Source organism: Narcine bancroftii, chromosome 5, assembly GCF_036971445.1.
Source record: "Narcine bancroftii isolate sNarBan1 chromosome 5, sNarBan1.hap1, whole genome shotgun sequence".
Lineage (NCBI taxonomy): Eukaryota > Metazoa > Chordata > Chondrichthyes > Torpediniformes > Narcinidae > Narcine > Narcine bancroftii.
Window position 1 is genome coordinate 144,917,682 of NC_091473.1, and position 22,354 is coordinate 144,940,035.

At 45.1% G+C, this 22,354-nt stretch overlaps 1 protein-coding gene across 1 annotated transcript in view; it reads right to left on the reverse strand.

Moving 5' to 3' along the window:
* Positions 1 to 22,354, reverse strand: part of LOC138764050 (lysophosphatidic acid receptor 3-like) — a 79,972-nt gene that overhangs the window by 2,856 nt on the left and 54,762 nt on the right. Inside the window, exon 5 of the mRNA XM_069939331.1 lies at positions 335 to 704. Within this exon, the coding sequence (XP_069795432.1) occupies positions 335 to 704 (370 nt within the window). The remainder of the gene's footprint in view (positions 1 to 334; positions 705 to 22,354) is intronic.

A 22,354-nucleotide genomic window follows, 5' to 3' on the forward strand; every position in this document is an offset into this window, starting at 1 on the left:
CTTCTCTCCCTCCAGCTCAGGAACTCAGTTCCTGGAATTGATGATCTGAGAGACTTCCAAATCACCCATCACCACTTCACAAAACACATGAGCATCCAGTGTCCAGCTTGGAACAAGAAGTTCTCAGCAAAATAAAAAATAACAAAACCCAAAACGTCTTTTTTTTCAGGGGACACACCTGGTCGGCCAGAGGAAGAATTGAAAAAGGCAACATTCAGTTCAGAGGTTGGCTCATATCCATACCGAGAGACAACAGTAGGGCCCAACACCCGATCACAATAGAAACCCTTGGAGAATGTTATAGGTCCTCCACTCTCCAAGAGTGTGCTTTTACCTCAGCAACAATTTTGGAAACCTCGCCAGAGACTGGTTGGGGGAGTCATTCGTCTGACCGGTGGTCTGATGTTCATGGATTTTGAAGCTTGGTGCACTAATCTCAGATACAGTGCTCTGCCTGTGTGAGCTCGTGTTCAGTTCATTGGGGCCCCCAGTGTCGGCCCACGTGCAGCCCTGGCAGAACAGACGCTTGATACTCTTCCAGATCTCCTGATCCTTGTAGGAGTAGATGACTGGGTTTATCAGGGAGTTCAACAAGGCCAGCAAGAGGAACCATTTCTTCATGCCTTCCAGATTGCAGCTGGTGCAGTGAAGACCATCAAGGAGCACGAGGATCAGTCCTGGTGTCCAACAGATGATGAACGTGCCTGGAACAAGGGTCAACAATGACACAAGGTGGATGTTAGTGATTGCACAACCTGTGATTCCTCTGTCACAGCCAACCCCCACTACCTTTAACCCCCAATTACCCCAACCCCCCACAACCCTCAACCCCTCCACACTACACTTGACCCCTCCGCTACCTTCAACCCCTCCCACTACCCTGACCCCTCCCACTACCCTCAACCCCCATTACCCTCGACCCCTGCACTACCTTCAAATACCCCAATACCCTCGACCCCTCCACTACCCTCAGACACCCTCACTACCCTCAACCCCACCCCACTACCCTCGACCCCCACTACCCTCAACCCTTTCCCTCTATCCTTGACCCCCCACTACCTTGACCCCCCCACTACCCTCGACCCCTGCACTACCTTCAAATACCCCAATACCCTCGACCTCTCCACTACCCTCAGACACCCTCACTACCCTCAACCCCCCCACTACCCTTGACCCCCTCACAATCTTCAACCCCTCCACTACCTTCAACCCCTCCACTTCCCTTGACCTACCACTACCCTTGAATCCCCCACTACCCTCAATCCCCTCTACCCTCAACCCCTCCTCCATTACCCTTGACCTTCCCTCTACCCTTGACCCCCCCTACTATCCAGGACCCCTCCCAATTATCTTCAACTACTCCCCCACTACCCTCAACCCCTCCTCCACAACCACAATCTCTCCCCTACTACTTATGACCCCTCCCCCACTAACCTCAACCTCTCCCCCACTACCCTCTACCCCTTCCCAGCCATTCTCAGTTTTCCATGGAAAAGCCAGTCCTGAATCTGATCTATCAGTTGGGATGTCAGAATCCAATCTACCAGGGCGCACAGTTAGCAATGTGATTAGAACATTGCTGTACCAGCACCAGTGACCTCGGTCCGAATCCGGCGCTGTCTGTAAGGAGTTTGTACATTCTCCCCATATTTTCTCTGTACACTCCCACTATTCCAAACCTACCGGGGATGGGGGTTTGTAATCAATTGGGTGTAATTGGGCGGCATGGGCTCATAGGCCGGAAGGGCCTGTTACCATGCTGCATGTCTAACTTTAAAGTTTAAAGGGAGCACCTTCACAATCTTATCGCCAGGGTAAAAGCATCACACACACTAGAGGAGGGGAACTGGGGAGACCCGCACTGGAGCAACACATAAAATGCTGGAGGAACTCAGTAGGTCAGCCAGAGGGTGGTGAATCAGTGGAATTTGTTGCCACAGGCGGTCTTGGAGGCCGGGCCACTGGGTGTAATTGAGGCAAAGATTTGTTGGCTCTAGGTTAGTCAGGGCATCAAAGGTTATGGGGAGAAGGACGGGCAGTGGGGCTGAGTGGGAAAATGGATCAGCTCATGATTAAATGGTGGGGCAGACTACCAATCACTACCAAGTCCATCACAGGCTCAGTCCTCCCATCAATTGCAGACATCGGTGTGGAGTACTTCCTCAAGAAGGCTGCTGACATCATAAAGGACCCCCACCTCCCTGGTCACCACCTCTTCTCATTGCTCCCTTTGGGCAGAAGGTACAGGAGCCTAAAAACCAGCACCTCTAGGTTCAAGAACAGTGTCTTTCGAACAATTATCAAGCTCTTGAACCTTCCCTGAACCATCAGTGTGCGGAGACCACAAAAGGATCGTCTGTGCTGCTTATAGATCACTTGTTTCCATATAACCATCTAACAATTACAGTATGGAAACAGGCCATCTCGGCCCCTCTAGTCCACACCGATTCAAGTGAACTCCACTAGTCCCACCTACCTGCTCTCTGCCCATAACCTTCCAGCCCCCTCACATCCATGCACTCATCCAACCTTCTCTTAAATGACAAAATTGACCCTGATGCAACCACCTCGTCCGGAAGATCATCCCACTCAGCCATCACTCTCTGAGTGAAGAAGCCCCCTCTCATGTTACTTCTAAACTTTTGCCCCCAACCCTTAACTCATGAATCCTCGTTCCAATCTCACCTACCCTCAAGGGGAAGAGCCTATTCACATCTACTCTATCAATCCCCCTCATAATTTTATATACTTCTATCAAATCCCCCCTCAACCTTCTACGCTCCAATGAATAAAGTCCCAGTCTACTCAATCTTTCTCCGTATTCTAGGTACTGCAATCCAGGCAACATTTTAGTAAATCTTCTCTGCACCCTCTCTACGTTATTAATATCCTTCCTATAATTTGGAGACCAGAACAGCACACAATATTCCAAACTTGGCCTCACCAATGCCTTGAACAGTCTCAATATCACCTCCCAGCTCTGATATTCTGTGCTATGATTTATAAAGAGCAGCATACCAAAAGCCTTCTTTACCACTCCATCCATATGAGGATGACTGTGAATATTTATAATCTATTGTATGTAGTTATTGTCTCTTTTAATTTAATTTAATTATGTTTCTGTTACAGTTTTTCTTTATATCTACCTCTTCAGCTGAAGCATTCAGTACAGATGTACATTGTATACAGTATCTGACAATAAAATGATTGTCATTCAATGAGGCAACGGCAGGTTCTGGCACGATGATCCTATGATCGCATCAGCCGCGAGGGGTTGCAGACTCCGGGGAGCAGGGCTCCAGAAAAAGGGGAGAACAGTCCTCATCTGAGAAGGAGACAACCCGCGGGACGGCAACCATGGCGACGGACCAGTGAGGGGCCCTGCGGCTGAAGGACCCACGCAGACGGCGGGGCGACTGGTGAAACGAGGAGAGGAATCCATACAGGCTGCGGCCTGCTGGAGCCTGTGGTCAAGTGGCTCGCACCGGGATGCGGACTGCTGGAGACGCGAGGGTTCCTAATTGTATCGGGTTGCCAATGGTTTGGACAAGACTCTGTGTGGCTGTGTTCTATGTTCAATGATGGGAAAATCTAGGAACAGAGGGCACAGCCTGAGGATAATCGGATGTCCCTTTAGAACAGAGAGGAGGAGAATATTTTTTCAGCCAGAGGGGTGAATCTGTGGAACTCTTTACCACAGACGACTGTGGAGGTAAAGGAGCAGTTTATAGATCCTTAATTAGTTTGGGTATCAAAGGTTATGGGTAGGGGGCTGAAGAAAGGAGTTGAGAGGAAACATACATCAGCCTGAATCAACTGGTGGAGCAGATTTGATGGACCAAATGCCCTAATTCTGGTCTAATGGTCAAGTTTTAATTTCTTCTGTAATTTTCTCCAACCGGCCACATTAAAAAAAAAATTGTTACATGAGGTGAAGAGAAAACATGCTCTGGCCCCCCCCATGAGGGGCCTGTTGAGACTGGCTGGGCAAGGCCATATTGGATGGAGTAGCAATCCCTTTACTTAGAGAGATTCTTCATCTCCAAAGTCTACAGAGCTCGGTCACAGAGAATATCCAGATTTCTGAGATTTTTTTTGCATATTGAAGTACTCTTTGCCATTCCCTGGTTCATTTAGAAAAGGTCGCTGTCTTATCTATCAAGGGACAGGATGGGTAACATAATAGTTAGTGACACTGTTACAGAACCACACTGACTGTGAGGAGTTTGCATGTTCTCCCCGTGCCTGCGTGGGTTTTCCCCGGGGGCTCTGGTTTCCTCCCACCGTTCGAAACGTACCGGGGGTTGTAGGTTAATTGGGTGGCACGGGCTCGTGGGTCTAAATTTAGATTTAAAGCTGAAGCTGGAACAACCTTGTTTTTTTGAATGATTTGAAACACTGATGGATGGGCCAGCACAGTTAGCTTAGGGTTAGCACAGCTTAGGTTTACAGCATCACTGACTTTGGTTTGAGTCTGGTGCTATCGGTAAGAAGTTTGTACTTTCTCCCTGCGACCTGTGCAGGTTTTCTCTGGGTGTTCCGGTTTCCCCCCACCCTCCAGAAATGTACGAAGTTGAGTGGTATATTGGGCAGAATGGGTTTCATGGGCCAGAAGGGTTGTGCCACTAACATTTTAAAATCTTTCTGGAACTCAGTGTTCCACCCATTTTGGGCTATGTTGACAGGTAAATCTCCTTGTGAATTTGCTAATCCTGCCTCCAGGGGATTTCCTCTATTGGAGGCGTGGGCCCCGACTTCCACAAGTGTCCTCGGCCTTAAAAGCGGTGAGTTGACAGTGTATGGGTTGTCTCTGATCCTGTTGCAGCCTGTGCAAGGGAGTCTCCCAAAGTTGAAAGAGTCGGGCCAAATGCCAATGCTCCATCCACTGAACAACTTCAGGTTTGAAGGGCGCCTGTTTATAGCTGAGATGTCGTGGATAGATTATAGCACAGACTGTACAGATTGCCAAGATTTGCTTCTTTCTATGAACTTCAACAGGAAGAAAAGGCTTAAAAATAATATTTTTTTAAATGGGAAGATGCTCGAGCCTGTTAAAGAAATTGTTTTAGTCGCCCAGCTGCAAGAAGTGAGAACCAAGGCCGCGCTGGTTTCGAAACTCGTGCTGGATGTCTTGCTGAAGTCTGTAGTTTACAGGTAACATGAATAATCGCAAACAGGCTGTAGAATGGGATGCTAAACCGGACAAACAGACCTGTGCCGATCTGCGTATGGGCTTTCTTGCATCAAGACCCTGTTGTCGGTTACAAGTCTCATGTAACAGAGCACCCGCTTGACAATGAAAATAAAATTGTGTTGTCACCACACTTTTTTATAGTTGATTTAAGGTAAGAGCAGAAGAATTTTTTTAAGCCGGAGAACCTCTGGAATTTGCTACCACGGGCGACTGTGGAGGCCAGGTCGTGGGGTGTATTTAAGGCAGAGATTGACAAGTATCTGAATAGTCAAGAGTTAAGGGGAGATGGGAGGGGAGTGTGGCTGAGTGGGAGAAGGGATCAAGCTCACAATGGAATGGCAGGGCAGACATGATGGGCTGAATGACCCACTTCTACTCCTCTATCCTCTGATGCTGTGGAACATTTGAAGGCTCTGGGTCTGTACTCGCAGAAGATCAGAAGAATGAAGGGCGGAGGGGAGTCATGTTGAAACCTATGGAGTTCCGAAAGGCCTGGAGAGAGTGGATGTGAAGAGGATGCTTTCTGTAGTGGGGGGGGGGGAGTCTGGGACCAGAGGGCACAGCCTCAGAATACAAACGTCCCATTAGAACCCCCATGCCACATCTCCGCTCTTTTTTTTTCCCTCCTACTCTCCCACATGGATCCATCTACAACCTCTTAACAGGCAGCCTGTGTTCCTCCCCTGCCCCTTCCTCCCTCTTCTCCTCCCCCTCATCTTTTTATTCAGGCTCCTGTCAGGATTTGCTTTTACCTGACAAAAAGTCTGACCTTGCTTACCCTTTGCTTCCTATGGACGCTGCATGTCCTGTTGAGAGGCTCCAGGACGTTTGTGTGTTGTATACAACCCCCAGCATCTGCAGATTGTAGAACCTTAGAACAGTGCGGCACAGAAACAGGCCCCTTCAGCCCTTCTAGTCTGTTCCTTTTCACTCCTTTAGAACAGAGATGAGGAGGAATTTATGCAGCCAGGGGGATGGGGGGTGGGGGGGGTGGGGTGGTGAATCTATAGATTTTGTTACCACAGGGAGTTGTGGAGGCCAGGCCATTCGAGATATTTAAGACAGAGGTTCTTCATCAGGAAGGGAATCAAGAGTTATGGGGGAGAAGGCAGGTGAATGGGATTGAAAAGGATAGAATGGTGGAGCGTGTTTGATGGGCTGAATGGTTTGATTTTGCTCCTATCACAGAGGCAGGCTGCAGCTTTATTGGGATTGGCAGATGAACAGAGGCTCAGGAACACAGCAGCCCATTGCCTCGAGCCCCAAACATTCCTCCAATAGCTCCCAAATCTGTGGTGTGGTGCTGCCAAACATGGGAAGCAATCCTGCAAGTGGAGCTGCAACCATGCAAACAAGGAGCATGTGTGGGCCATACTTCAATGAGACCATTACCATGGGCAGGTCCTTCGGAGCACAATATCTCTGCTGTTCCTGACGGAGGTATATTAACTCGTGAGGGGCTTAGATGAGGCGAACAGCCCAGGATCTCATTCTGTGCAATGAGGCAGGTAAAATGAATGATCTTACGGTTGGGGGGGGGGGGGAGGGGTCATGCACTTTGGTGAAAGGGATAAAGGCGCACGGTATTTTCTGAACAGAGGCGCGGAGGGACTTGGGAATCCTCGTAGAAGACTCCCTAGAGGTCAACTTGCATGGCAAGGAAGGCAAATGCAATGCTGGTATTCATTTCAAGAGGCACAGAATATCAAAGCAGAGACATGGTGTTGATGCTTTGCAAGGCACTCGTCAGGACCACATGTGGAGTATTGTGAGCAGTTTTGGCTCCTCAGCTAAGAAAGGATGTGTTGGCATTGAAGACGAGGTTTACGAGGATGATCCCTGGGGTGAAAGGGTTGTCACGTGAGGGGTATTTGATGGCTCTGGGTCAATACTCGCTGGAGTTTAGAAGAATGAGGGGGGATGTCATAGAAACCTCTCAAATGCTGATAGTCCTGAATAGAGTGGATGTGGAGAGTCTGGGACCAGAGAGCACCAACTCAGAATACGAGCACGTCCCTTTAGAATGGAGACGAAGAGGATTTCCTTATCCAGAGGGGGTGAATCTGTGGAATGCGTTGCTACGGACGGTTGTGGAGGCCAAGTCATTGGGTAAATTCAAGAGAGAGGGTCTGTGACAGAATGCCAGCAGAAGTAGCTCAGACTGGAACAGGACAAGCTGGCAAGCTTGTAGAATGCCCCATTTTGGAAGACAGCCTGGTAAAAGCCCTTGTGGTTCATGCAAGAGGAGAGGTCTGGCTGCCTAATGTTTCACTTGGAATAAAAGAAACAAAAAGGAACTCTGTGGTGACCTGAAAGGAAAAAGGTCATCATCTGGAGAACCCTGAAGGGGCAAGTTTCTTAGGCCAATCACTGAAGTGGCTGATGGAAGTATAAGGAACAACAAATCTCTCTCTGAAAACCTTCCTGAGCGGCAACTATTTATCTCTTAAGCACCAAAGCCTCGTGAACTTCATAAATGTTAAATTCTGTGCACCGTCTAAGAATTGCCTGCAACCAGTGAACTTGGAGGAATGAGAAGTGAGATTGGACTGTGAACCAAAGAACTTTTCTGAAGTCACACACACATTACAGACATGTTGGCTTAGAATTAGAAGGGGGTTAAGTCAGATGAAGTAAGTTAATAGTGATAAGTTGAAGTTTGATCCTGTTTTCATGTTTAAAGAAAATTAAAAGCAACTTTTGTTTAAGTGACCATTTGTCGGTGAATATCTTTTGCTGCTGGGTTTTGGGGTCCCCTGGGCTTGTAACAGGTCTTGATCAGGAAGAGTTATGGGGAGAAGGCAAAAGAATGGGGTTGAAAGGGATAGTAAATCAGCCAATGATTCAATGGGCTGAATGGCCTAATTCTACTCATGGTCATTTGGAAAGACTAAAGACTGAATTTCTCATACAAATGGAGGGTCTGATGGTTCTATTTTAAAGCCAACATTTTAGGCCAAGTCAGGGGAGACTACAACAGGCTGCAGGAGGAGATGATGGTGAGGACACAGAAATGTTGGAGGATCCACAGGAGATAAAGATATATTACCGATGTTTCGGGCCTGAGCCCTTCTCCAAGGGACAGGAAGGTGTCAGAATAAATAAACTGGGAAACAGAGGCTCCTTGGTGGGGCAGATGAGCAACAGCGGAAGACATTTAGGGTGGTATGGTTAGCATAGGTCAGTGGTTCTCAACCTTTGTCTCTCCACTCACATCCCACTGTAAGTAATCTCGATGCTATCGGTGCTCTGTGATTAGTAAGGGATTGTTTAAGGTGGGATGTGAGTGGGAAGGCTGAGAATCACTGCTCTAGACCCAATTGTTATTGAAATATTTTGCTTGAGAAAAATGGTCATTGGCCCATTTCCTTTGGAGTTCTGAAACCGCGCACATAACGAGTCAATGAGGGACGATTAAAACAGTGGTTTTCAAACTTTTCCTTTCCACTCACTGTTAGGTCTGCTTTGTTCGAGAATGAGTGAGTCAGACACCAGACTGAGTCGAAATCAAGGTTCTTTATTACCGGATTGTAACACTTGCAACTAACAGTGTTAGTTGGAGAAGGCGCATTCTCCCGATATCAGCAAGTGGTGTTTTTTTTTTATACCTCAGGACATGCACTTAGTAAATTATCATACCATTACATTGTCCAATGAATAAACTGTTGCTACCCTTCTCTGTTAGTCTGCTGCACATCATCTTGTTATTGCCACACTTATCTTGAGCGTACAAGGGCACACCTGCATCCTGTTACTCCTTAGTACTGGGTGACTCCTTCTCCGGTCCCAACTCATGATGTTTTTAACCTTACATCACATCCCACCTTAAGCAATCCCTTACTAATCACAGAGCACCTATGGCATAGGGAATACTTAAAGTGAGATGTGAGTGGAAAGAAAAAGGTTGAGAACTACTGGCATAGCGGTCAGTGCAATGCCTTTACTGCGCCAGTGGTCGGGATCTGGGTTTGAATCCTGCCATGTTTGTACGTTGGTTTTCTCTCACGGCTCCAGTTTCCTCCCACCGTTCAAAATGTAACAGGGGCGCAGGTTAATTGGGTATCATTGGGCAGCACGGGCTTGGGCCGAAATGGCCTGTATGTCTAAATTTAAATTGAAATAAAAATAAATCTAAAACATTTTCATAGAAGCTTAACAAAAGTAAATTCCATTTAGAAACACCACCTGTCAGGGTGTGAAGAGCCAGCCTTAGGTAACTAAGAAAATGAAAAAAGGCATCAATTTAAAAACTTACACACTCAAATTTACAAAGAGTTGTGGGAAATTAGAAGATGGGAAGAGGTTAAAAGGTAACCTCGAGCCACCAAGCAAGCAATAAAGAAGGTAGATTATGGAGATAAATTAGCACAAAATAGAAACACAGACCGGAGAAATGTTTTGATGACATTAAATGGCAGCACTGCCGGATCTGCTGTAACGACGGCCCTGTGTGGACCGGCAGAGCGCAAGGAGCGATTCCCCGCAGGGTCCACCCACCCACCCAGTCTGACTGTCATCAGCTTCATACAGGCTTTAAATAGCCTATTAATGGAGCAGACAGTGATTTTATTTAAAATCCCATGACCGTGGTGTCTGCTTCCAAGATGTGGCCGTCTCTAAGATCAGCAGGAGCCACGAGGGGGACGCGAGGGACCAGAACACAGGGAGACCACCCACCCCATCCAACCCTGTTTGAGAAGGAGAAGTAGAGGACACGACGCCAGGACAGTGACCATGGTGGCAGTCCAGTGAGGGGCTCGGTGACTGAAGGACATGCAGGCGGCGGTCTGTTGGCCATTCGAGGTGAGAACCCCAGAGAGGCTACGGGCTACTGGAGTCTGCGGTTAAGGGACTCGCACCAGGCTGCGGGCTGCTGGGGACTGGTTCGAGACTGGCTGAAGGGGTACCAGGTATCGGAACCGGGACGTGAGAGGGAGCCGAGGGTGCTGGTCATGTTGGGGGTACGGTTTGGACTGGACTCTGTGTGGCTGCGGGGGCTCTGGAGGTGAATACTCAGACACTCGGTGTCTCTGTGGGGACTCTCTTTTGCTTCTCTTTCTCTGACTGCAAGAGGCATTTCAGCCAATTTCTGCCAACGACCAATCGATCTACCTTACAGCAGACAAAAGGCAATTTTGTGTAATATGATAGTTTTTATTACATGACAATAAATTGAATCTTGAATCTTGAAGCAGAAAAGAGTGGCTATAGTGAATGAAGGCCCCTTAGAAAATGAGGAACTAATATTTGGGTAATGCAGAAATGTCCAAGGAATTTAATTTAATTTTAGACATACAGCACAGTAACAGCCCATTTCAGGCCATGAGTCGTGCCGCCCAATTTATACCCAATTAATCTACACCCCCAGTACATTTCAATCGCTGGGAGGAAACCGGAGCCCCCAGGGAAAACCCACACAGACACAGGGAGAATATACAAACTCCTTTCAGACAGCATGGGATTTGAACCCCAGTACTGATCACTAGCGCTGCAAAGGTATTGCGTTAACCGTCACGCCAACCGTGCTGCCCCAGAATTCACGGTGGAGGACACGTCTACCGTGCCAAAGAAAAACGTAATGGATGTGAAAAGCGAGGTCCTCAATACAATCGTGATTACTAAGGAGGTCTTGCTGAGCAAACAAGTGGGTCTAAGGGTAGATCTGTCTGCGCGTCCTGACAGATTGCATCCTAGGGTACAGGCGGAAGGAAGTTATAGTGAAGGTATTTGTGGCTATTTACTAACATTTTCTGGTCTCTGGGCAGGTCCCGGCAGATTGACGTCCCTATGATGTGGCCTGGGAAGCTGACAGACTCTACTGTATGCTAATGCAAGAGTCTGCTCACATACAACCCATATTCACAGCGGATACATCTCCCGTGTCCTGTGCACCGCCTGTGTCTATAGTTCAAACAAAGAAAAAGGAATGTACTGACGGGTGCTGAGTATCACTAGTGGAGGAAAAATGCCCATAGCGTGCCCCCTTGTAGCTACCATAAAAAAGGGTCAGGAAATGATAGAGCCAGCTGCCAGAAGTGTCCTCAGCTCTGGCCCAAGTACTGGCCTCCTCTATCTTCAAGATGACACTTGTAAACGCAAGTTACACGTAGACACAGGCTCTGAGGTCAGCTTGCTCCCACACATACTTTGAGAGGACGCATAAGCGACAGGACCTTGCCTTCAAGCCGCAAATGGGACTTCTATTCCCAGCTTTGGCATGCGGCGCATCAGGATTAAGATAGGAAAGGTGACGTTCCATTGGGATTCTATTTTGGCTTCCATTGTGCTGTCCATTTTGAGTGCAGATTTCGTACAATCCCATGACCTACTGGTCGACGTTAAGCAGAGGAATTTAGTTAATGCCACCGCTTTCAAACATACCCATTGATAAGCAGTAAAGGGAGAGTTTCTCATCTCAGGGTGTGCACCCTACACAACGCTGCCCTGCTCAACAAGTTTCCTGGTGTGCTCTCTCTTAAATTCAATTCCTCTACAACGGCCCACGGTGTGTCCCATTACATTGACACCTCAGGCTTGCCGATTTACGTCAGGGCTCATCGACTCCCACCAGATAAGCTGGAGCAGACGAAGGCAGAATTTACAGCCATGGAGGAATTGGGTATCATTCAGCAATCCAACAATCCTTGAGAGATCCTATGGTGACTACCGTCGGCTCAATAATATAACTACCCCCATTCTGCACATACAGGATTTCGCTGCCCATCTGCACGATTGCTGTACTGTGTTTTCACCAAAGTCGATCTCATCAAGGAATATAGTGACAGAATATAGATATGTTTTTGGGAGATAAATTGGGTTAGGATTTTTAATGTAGGTCACATACAAACACTTTAAAACAGATTTTATTTAAAATACTGGAGTTCTGCTCATGCTAGACATGTCGGGGGCAACAACCTTTGGAAAAGCTTTGGAGAGTGTCCAAGAGAATGAACTAGTTTGGCAGGGGGGTGGGGAACAGAGGGTGAGAGCAGTGTCCAGGGAGTATGGCCACCTAGCTAGGAATAAAAAAGATAAGAAAGGTAGGATGGAGATTAGGGTAGAAGGTAAAAAAGAGAATATATGTGAGGGACATTCTCTGAGATGCATATATTTTAATGCAAGAAGCATAATGAACAAGGTAGATGAGCTGAGAGCATGGACAGATACTTGGGGTCACGATATTGTGGCAATTAGTGAGACCTGGCTACAGGAGGGGCAGGACTGGCAACTTCATGTTCCGGGATACATTTGTTTTAGATGTGATAGATCAGGGGGTAAAAAAGGAGGAGTTGCTCTGCTTGTTAGGGAGGACATTACTGCCGTGAGGTGGCAAGATGGTCTGGAGGGATCGTCCAGTGAGGCTGTTTGGGTGGAATTGAGGGGTGGAGGAGGCAAGAGGGTGCTAATAAGGGTGTATTACAGACCACCAAATGGGCCAAGGGAATTAGAGGAACAAATTTGTAGGGAGATAACGTATATGTGTGAAAATCATAGGGTAGTGATCATGGGAGATTTTAACTTCCCACACATTGATTGGGATACCCATACGGTTAGAGGGCTGGATGGGCTGGAGTTCGTTAAATGTGTTCAAGATTGTTTTCTAAATCAGTTAGTAGAAGAACCGACTCGGGATGGTGTAATACTGGATCTCCTGTTAGGGAACGAGCTAGGTCAGGTAGCGGACATTAATGTTGGAGAACCGATTGGGTCTAGTGATTATAATTCTGTTAGTTTTAGGGTAGTTTTAAGGAAGAGCAAGGAGAGGCCTAAAGTTGAGGTTCTGGATTGGAAAAGAGCAAATTTCGAAGGAATAAGAAGGGATTTGGGGAGTATTGAGTGGGACAGGATATTTTCAGGTATGAAAAATGGAGGATATTCAAAAAAGAAATTTAGAGGGTACAGAGTAGTTATGTCCCAGTCTGGATCAAAGGAAAGGCTGGAAGTCATAGGGAGGCTTGGTTTTCGAGGAATATTGGAAATTTGGTTAGGAGAAAAAGGGAGGTGTACGAGAGGTATAAAGAGCTGAGAAGTTGAAGGAGGACTACAAGGAGTGTAGAAGGAATCTTAAGAAAGAAATTAGAAAGGCCAAAAAAAGAAGAGGCTTTGGCTGACAGAGTAAAAATAAATCCAAAGGGTTTCTATAAGTACATTAAAAGTAAAATATTAGTGAGAGATAAAATTGGACCCCTTGTAGATAGCGAGGGTAGGCTGAGTGAGAAGTCTGAGGAAATGGGGGAAATTTTGAATGATTTCTTTGCCTCGGTATTCACTAGAGAAAAAAATGTTGAACCAGTTGAAGTAAAGAAAAATAGTGGGGAGGTCATGAAGCATATAAGGATAACTGAGGAGGTAGTGATGGCTGTGTTAAAAAAGATAAAGGTGGATAAATCTCCCGGACCGGACAAAATATTCCCTAGGACACTCAGGGAGGCTAGTGGACACTTAGTGGGGCCATTAACAGAGATATTTAGGATGTCACTGGCCACGGGGGTGGTACCAAAGGATTGCAGGGTGGCGCATGTGGCTCCTCTGTTTAAGAAAGGGTCCAAATGCAAACCTGGTAATTATAGGCCTGTAAGTCTGACGTCTGTGGTGGGCAAGTTGATGGAAAGTGTTCTGAGGGATGCTATTTACAAATTTTTGGAGGTACAGGAATTGCTAGGGAGTAATCGGCATGGTTTTGTCAGGGGTAGATCATGCTTGACAAACCTGATTGAGTTCTTCGAGGGGGTTACAAAAAAGGTCGATGAAGGGAAAGCTGTGGATGTTGTCTATTTGGACTTTAGTAAAGCTTTTGACAAAGTTCCCCACAGGAGGTTAGGAAAAAGGTGGAGGCATTAGGTATAAATAAGGAGGTAGTGAAATGGATTCAGCAGTGGTTGGATGGGAGGTGTCAGGGAGTAGTGGTAGAAAATTGTTTGTCCAATTGGAGGCCAGTGACTAGTGGAGTTCCTCAGGGTTCGGTCCTGGGTCCACTATTATTTGTTATATATATTAACGATCTGGATGTTGGGGTGGAGAATTGGATAAACAAGTTTGTGGATGATACAAAGATTGGTGGTGTTGTGGACAGTGAGGTAGATTACCGTAGATTAAAAGGTGATTTAGGAAGGCTGGAGGTGTGGGCTGAGAAATGGCTGATGGAATTTAATACAGATAAATGTGAGGTGCTACATTTTGGAAAGGCAAATTTAAATAGGTAATATACATTGAATGGTAGACAATTGAGGAGTGCAGAGCAACAAAGGGATTTAGGAGTTATGGTAAATAGTACCCTCAAGGCTGATACTCAGGTAGATGGTGTGGTGAAGAAGGCATTTGGAATGTTGGCCTTCATAAATCGGAGTATTGAATTCAAGAGTAGGGAGGTTATGATGAAATTGTACAAGGCATTGGTGAGGCCAAATTTGGAGTACTGTGTACAGTTTTGGTCACCAAATTATAGGAAAGATATAAACAAAATAGAGAGAGTGCAGAGAAGGTTCCCAAGAATGTTGACAGGATTTCAGGGTCTGAGTTACAGGGAAAGGTTGTGCACACTGGGGCTTTTTTCTCTGGAGCGTAGAAGATTGAGGGGGGACTTGATAGAGGTGTTTAAGATTTTAAAAGGGACAGACAGAGTAAATGTGGATAGGCTTTTTCAATTAAGAGTGGGGGAGATTCAAACTAGAGGACATGGTTTAAGATTGAAGGGGGAAATTTATAAGGGGAACATGAGGGGAAATTTCTTTACGCAGAGGGTGGTGGGGATGTGGAATGAGATTCCGGCAGACGTGGTCGAGGCGGGATCATTGGTTACATTTAAGGAAAGATTGGATCGTTACATGGATAGGAGGGGACTAGAGGGGTACGCACCGGGAGCTGGTCAGTGGGACTAGGAGGGTGGGGATTTGCTACGGCATGGACTAGTAGGGCCGAACTGGCCTGTTCTGTGCTGTAAGTGGTTATATGGTTATATAGAATGAAATCTTTCCAAAGCTCCCCGAGTTTCAGGATGCTACGCAGATGAAGTGATCCGTTTTATTCCCAACTCATAAATTAACTGCTGGAACAACCCAGACATAAAGTTAGATCCTTGATACTCTGGATCTCTTTTGGTAATCCAAACACTGTGAAAAATCCTTCCAGAGCCTTTACTACCATTTTGGCATTAATATTCCTTAATGGTAGAGCTTCTGGAAATCTCAATGCTGTACCCATAATTGTTAAAAAGTACTGATTCCCAGACTTTGTTTTAGGCAGGGGACCTACACAATCTACAATAACCCTAATGAAAGCTTCCCCCACAACAGGAATAGGTTGTAATGGAGCCACTGAAGGACCCTGGTTATGTTTCCCCACAACCTGACAAAAGTGACATGTCCGGCACCAATTTACGACACCCTTCCTCAAACCAGGCCTGAAAATTTGTCTCAAAATCTTATTCATTGCTCTTTACACCGAGATGACCACCCAAAGGTGTACTGTGGGTTAGACTTAAAATTTAATTCTGGAAAATTCTTGGATGATGAATCACTCCCCCCCGCCCCCCCTCGCCCAACAACTCTTCATTAGCAGGAATATCAAGAGTTCTTCATTTCCTCATCAACAATTCACCCTTCAAGTAATAACCACAGGCCATTTCTTTAATCTCCTGTTCACTTACTGCTTTGTCCCTTTAGTCAATAAGATCTGGATCTGTTTTCTTTTGCTGTATTAACTTTCCTTGACAAAGAGAAATCCTCACTCTCACAATTAACTGGCAAGTCTCTATCAACTGGATCCTCCTCAGCTCTCATCATTTTCTTAGACAAAGACCTTGTTACAGCACATGCAGGATATATCTCACCATCCTCTTCAACCTCATCCATACTAGGCCGATTTGTTAATTTCAAAACTGATCCAACTTTATCCTCTGCCAAATCATTCCCTAATAAAAATAAGACACCCTGCATGGGTCACTTTGAAATTACTCCTACAACAACAGGTTCTTTAACTAATTCTGAATTTAGCACTATGTGGTGAAGAGATATTGACTCTATCTCGCCTCCAACACCTTTAATCAAAGTTTTCTCCCCTGTGTCAGTCTTTTGATCAAGAGTTAAAACACTTTCCAACAACAGTGACTGAACAGCCCCAGTATCTCTAAGAATTTTAACTGGAACCTGTGATTCTCCCTCCTCCACTGAAACCAAGCCCTCTGACAGAAAAGGTTTGGAACATCTGTTCTCCTTAAATTCAACTGTCTGAATACATGCTTCTGGTAAAATCCTCTTTTTGCAACGATTTTTCAACACTAAACAATTCACCATAAAATGACCAGCTTTCTTACAAAAATGATATACAAATCCAGAAGTTCTGTCTTTTCCCACCTAGACTAACATTCCCCCTAGACTTAATTTCAGGCTTACTATTCTATCCACATTAACCCTCTGAAAAGACTCACTATTGTAAGGTAAAAACATCATGAGTTGGGACCGGAGAAGGAGTCACCCAGTACTAAGGAGTAACAGGATGCAGGTGTGACCTTGAACGCTCAAGATAAGTGTGGCAATAACAAGATGATGTACAGCAAACTAACAGAGAAGGGTAGCAACAGCTTATTCATTGGACAATGTAATGGTATGATAATTTACTAAGTGCGTGTCCTGAGGTATAAAAAAAAACACTACTTGCTGATATCGGGAGAATGCGCCTTCTCCAACTAACACTGTTAGTTGCAAGTGTTACAATCCGGTAATAAAGAACCTTGATTTCGACTCAGTCTGGTGTCTGACTCACTCATTCTCGAACAAAGCAGACCTAAATATTTGGTGACCCCGACGTGATGGGTGAGTGGACACTAGACGACGGTTTCTGTTTTTCTTGACCATCCTCTCAGCCGGCTGACAAAAAGGTCCAGAGAAGCCTGTTTTAACTAAATTCTCTCTTTTAAAATCTTTATGATTGTCAGTAAGAACTGGAGATCGGACAAATTAGACGATCATAATTGAAGGTCGTCACCTGCCAGGATTGTAACATGTAAGTGTTTACAGACAAAACTATAAAAGTCCTTAAGGTGTTTTAGTGACATTTGATAAGTGCTTCGCCGACAAACTACTAGAGTTTAAAAAGTCTTTATTGTGACATTGCAAAGTCCAATAGAATGAGAAGGTGGTCTAAGAACAATTGGGGACCTGAGTTTTCTGCCCTAAACCGGTTATTAAGAGGAGAAATCTCCCACGTGAAGGTTGGGCTTTGAAAGAAAACGAAGGTTCAGGCTTATTGGTCTCCATTGTATAAGACTCGCTTATAAATGTCCGGTAGGTATGATAATGTCTGTACACTTGAAAACTTAAGAATTTATTTCCCAAATTCGCCGTGGTGGAATACCACAGCGGACATTAGAGACCTTGAGACGACAAAAAGAGTACTCAGAGATGCCTGCCTGGTGAACAAGGGCGACGACCAAAGACTGCAAAAGCTGTGTCCGAATCAGGTAGGAGATATCAATGAAAAAGTTGACAGAATCTTAAGAGACACACGGTTTATTCGAAATATTTTTGACAAGTTAAATGAAGGTATTCCCAGCATCACCAAGGAGATAAAGTTACGTAAATTCATAGATTGGTACAGGGAAACTGGACAAAAATATAGCCCAAAAACTTGGTTTCCTAGTTGTAACCTAACTTTCAGACCTCTTTGGGAAAACAGAGAGTGGAAGACAAGCAATCAGAGTATACAGGACAGTCTGAAGTCCATCGGAGGACCAGGCTTGGAGACTGTTTCACTAAAAACTTTTGTCATCCGGCCTGCAAGGAGACATTTTTAAAGGCCATTTTTGTTAACATAGATCCTCTAAACGGACAAGAACCTAAATTAAGAGAGGCATTAGGAAGCGACCCCGCAGCAATGGCTGCACAGTTGCCTGCTAAGACCTTTGACCAAATTATTAGGGAAATTAATCAAGAATTAGAGAAGCGAAATACCAGTAAAGAGGCATTGGAGAAATGAAGAATTCTCCAAAAATGTGTAGATCGCTGGAGGAAGATGGGGTGGTTACCCGGGAGCGCCGAGATGTTCCTGACAGGTGAGGGAAACAAAATTCTAAAGCGTAGGGTCTTAGATAAACTGGAAGAAACAAAACGAGACATAGAAACGAAAATCTTTAATCGAGAGTCTGCACAAAAAAAGATGAGAGACAAGGAGATGTGTTACCGCGATGTCCTAGCTCTATTCGAGGAATTTAGTCTCCCTGATAACCCACCTATTATGGCCCCTGTAGAAATAGCTTGTAGACCCCCGCCCTATGCATACGTTGAGTCACAAGGTACCCCTGACACCCCAGATGGGACCCAGGAGTCACGTCCCTTATATCCAGATATTGAAACACTGGGACATGACGGGAACATCGGGAATGGGGACACGTCAGTCAAGATACAGGCCCCTTTACTTAAAAGGGGGATTAATAGACATGCGAGGGGGGCACAGGAAGAGAACCTGGAGTTGGAAATCTCCTCTACCTAATGATTGGAGTGTCTGTAAGTGGAAAAGACCCTTGGGGAGTGGTGAGGTTTGACTTACAAACCTACACAAAGGACATACCCAAACCCACTTCTACAGAGGAGGTAGTGCGAAAATTTGATAGTAAGAAGCTGTCCAGGGGAGAGAAGATAGCAATTGAGACAGGTATAGATGAGACAAACTCCTGGATAGAACAGATGGGTAAATATGCGGATCAGGCAAGGTATGGAAACTGCTGGATCTGTGCCCGGGGAAGGCCAACATTACGGATGAGCAGATCGATTTTTGAGGAGACAGATGCTATGGACTGCGCCTTGAACCTAATGTCAGAGTCTAACCCACTGAATGGGTGTCTGACATGGGAACAGGCGTTTCCCATAGCTCCGGCCAATGTGACCCCCCCTATCTTTAGATCCACGGGCATAAGTAATGTTTCTTGCTTCGCCAATAACAACACAGCGGCACACGCTTTCCACATGGGTTGGCTACCCAGTGACTTGTGCAGGACTCATGTTGATCTCACGGGCAGCAGAAATGCTACCCGATTGACCCAGGCTAGGGCAGATATTTGGTGGTTTTGCGAAGGTAGAGTGCTGTATAACTGGCTCCCCTCTAACTGGAATGGTCGGTGTGCTTTAGTAACGCTTAATGCGCCAGTCCTGATTGTGGAAAGGCAGAAGGGAGACGAGGATGCCCTAGATCTACACCACACAGGGGGTTGGATGTGGAGAAAAAGAAGGAATGTTGGACTCCTGGGGCCAGAAGGAAGGAACCCTGATGGGGTGTGGATTGATGCAATTGGCCAAGTCCGGAATATACCGGACGAATTTAAACTAGCCGATGAGATCGCAGCTGGGTTTGAAAACTTTCCTATATTTAGTGCAATCTTTCCCATCACAGCAAATAAAAACGTAAATAGGATCAACCTAATTCACTATAATGTCCAGCGCCTTACAAATTTGACCAGGGACGTTGGTGAGCCAGTACACCAACAACTGTCAGAAACTTCCCTTATGACGCTTCAGAATAGGATAGCGATTGATATGGTCCTGGCGGAAAAAGGCAGAGTGTGTGCCATGTTTGGAGATCTATGCTGCACTTCTATCTCTAATAATACAGGGCCAGATGGATCACTCACTAAGGGGCTGACAAAACTTAAGGCATTGGCGAAGGAATTAAAAGCCCAATCTGGAGTCTCTAACCCTGTTTTGTCCTGGTTACATGGAGTGTTTGGGAAATGGGGCACAATGTTGGGACAACTTTTCCTAGGATTGTTCATTTCTGTATCCATTTTTATCACTTGTGGCTGTTGTTGTATTCCATGCATTCGAACGCTGGCCACGAGGACCATTGAGAGAGCCTTTGCCAACCGCGATGAACTGCCTCCAAAATATCAAGCTCTACAAATTACGGAGCGGGACTATCTCACGTCACAGGAGGCGTCAAAAAATGCTGAGATCGATCCGGAGTCTGATGGAGAATGCGACAGGGAGGAGGGATTATAAAATAGATTGTAGAACAAATATTATAAAATAGATTGTAGCACAAATGTTAACTTTTATCTTAACTAATTACAAATGCTTAGAAGGGATAGCCAGTTATTTGCTTGGGGGAAAACGGGGAGGAAACTTGTAAACAGGCAATGGGATTGGGGAAATGGATGGGGGGTATACGCTAAAGAGGGTTGGGGGGAGCCCTCGCCCACCAGCCAAAAAACCCCGTGAACAGAACCCGTATAGAGCTTGGCAATAATAGGTGAACTAATGAAACGCGGTGGTAGCATAGTCATGGCAAGATTGTCCTCTAAAGAGGACAAAGGAGGGATTGTAAGGTAAAAACATCATGAGTTGGGACCGGAGAAGGAGTCACCCAGTACTAAGGAGTAACAGGATGTGACCTTGTACGCTCAAGATAAGTGTGGCAATAACAAGATGATGTACAGCAGACTAACAGAGAAGGGTAGCAACAGTTTATTCATTGGACAATGTAATGGTATGATAATTTACTAAGTGTGTGTCCTGAGGTATAAAAAAAACACCACTTGCTGATATCAGGAGAATGCGCCTTCTCCAACTAACACTGTTAGTTTCAAGTGTTACAATCCGGTAATAAAGAACCTTGATTTCGACTCAGTCTGGTGTTTGACTCACTCAGGTGTTTGACTCACTCATTCTCGAACAAAGCAGACCTAACACTATACTGAAATTTGTTTTTGTGAATCAGGGTGTATTCATCCACTAACCTGGTCATTTACTGCCATGTCCCCACGTCTCTCTCTTCCAGGTATGATTTAATCTCCTTTGGGACACACCTTTTAATTTCCTCAATTAATATTAATTCTCTCAATCTGTCAAAATCATTATTTATTCTTTTTGAAGTGCACCAACGGTCAAAACATACAGATTTTTCCAGACTAACATCCATAAAAGATTGGTTCTATGTTTTCACCAAACTCCTAAATTTTTGTCTATGTGCTTCTGGAACCAACTCAGAAGCTTTCAATACTGCTTGTTTAACAGTATCATAATTTGCCTCTTGCTCTGCAGTCAAACTAGAGGATGCAATTTGTGCTTTTTTCCTTCAATGCACTTTAAAGCATTAGAGACCATTTTTTTCTTGGCCATCTTGAGCTCTCAGCAACCTTTTCAAAAAGCTGAAAATAGATATCTATATCTCCCTCATCAAAAGGAGGCACTAGATTTACCTCTCTATTAGCCAAAAACCTCAATTCTCGTACTTCTTTCTATCTCCATTCTTAACTTCTCTATTTGAAACCGTCTGTCCCTTTCAATTTTTTCCCTCCATTTTTCAGCTCATATTTCCTCCGATTTTCTGTTTCCTCTGCCTCAATATTCTCCATTTTTTATCCTCCTCTCTTTGTTTTTCAGCCTCATTCAGTTGTTTCTGCAACTCAAACTTCCATTTCTTTCTTTCTTCTTCCATCCTCAATTTCTCCAACTCCAATTGCAATTCAAAAGATCTATCCTCTGGAAAATTATCTAAGACTTTCTCAACAAATTTTCCCTATAATCCTCTGCATTTGTACTTTCCTCATCCAATGCTGGACTTCAGTCAATTTTAATGCATTATCAATGACCATCAGTTCCTCTTTTCCTTTTCTCTGCAGCTCCGCAGGTGATGGTTGTGACAAAAATGTACTAACATCCATTGCTGCTATTTTCCACACACATAAGCCTTAAATTATCTTGGAAAAACCAATTAACTAATAAATCACAAAAACTCCAAAAGTTTAAGATCCACAAAACTCTAATTTTTAATCCGAAAGGACAATCCCCCAAAAAGGGGCCCAGAGGATCCCAAGATCCAGTAGCAATAGAAATTCACCGAGACAAATGGTTACTTAAACAAAAGTTGCTTTTAATTTTCTGTAAACATGGAAACAGGATCAAACTTTAACTTATTACTATTAACTTAACTTAATCTAACTTAACCCCCTTCTTATTCTAAACACACATGTATGTAATGTGTGTGTAAGTTCAGAAAAGTTCTTTGGTTCACAGTCCAATCTCACTTCTCATTCCTCCAAGTTTACCGGTATCCGGCAATTCTTATACTGTGCACAGAATTTAACATTTATGTTCACCAGACTTTGGTGCTTGAAAGGTAAATGGTTACCGCTCAGGAAAGTGCTTGTTGGTTTTCAGAGAGAGATTTGTT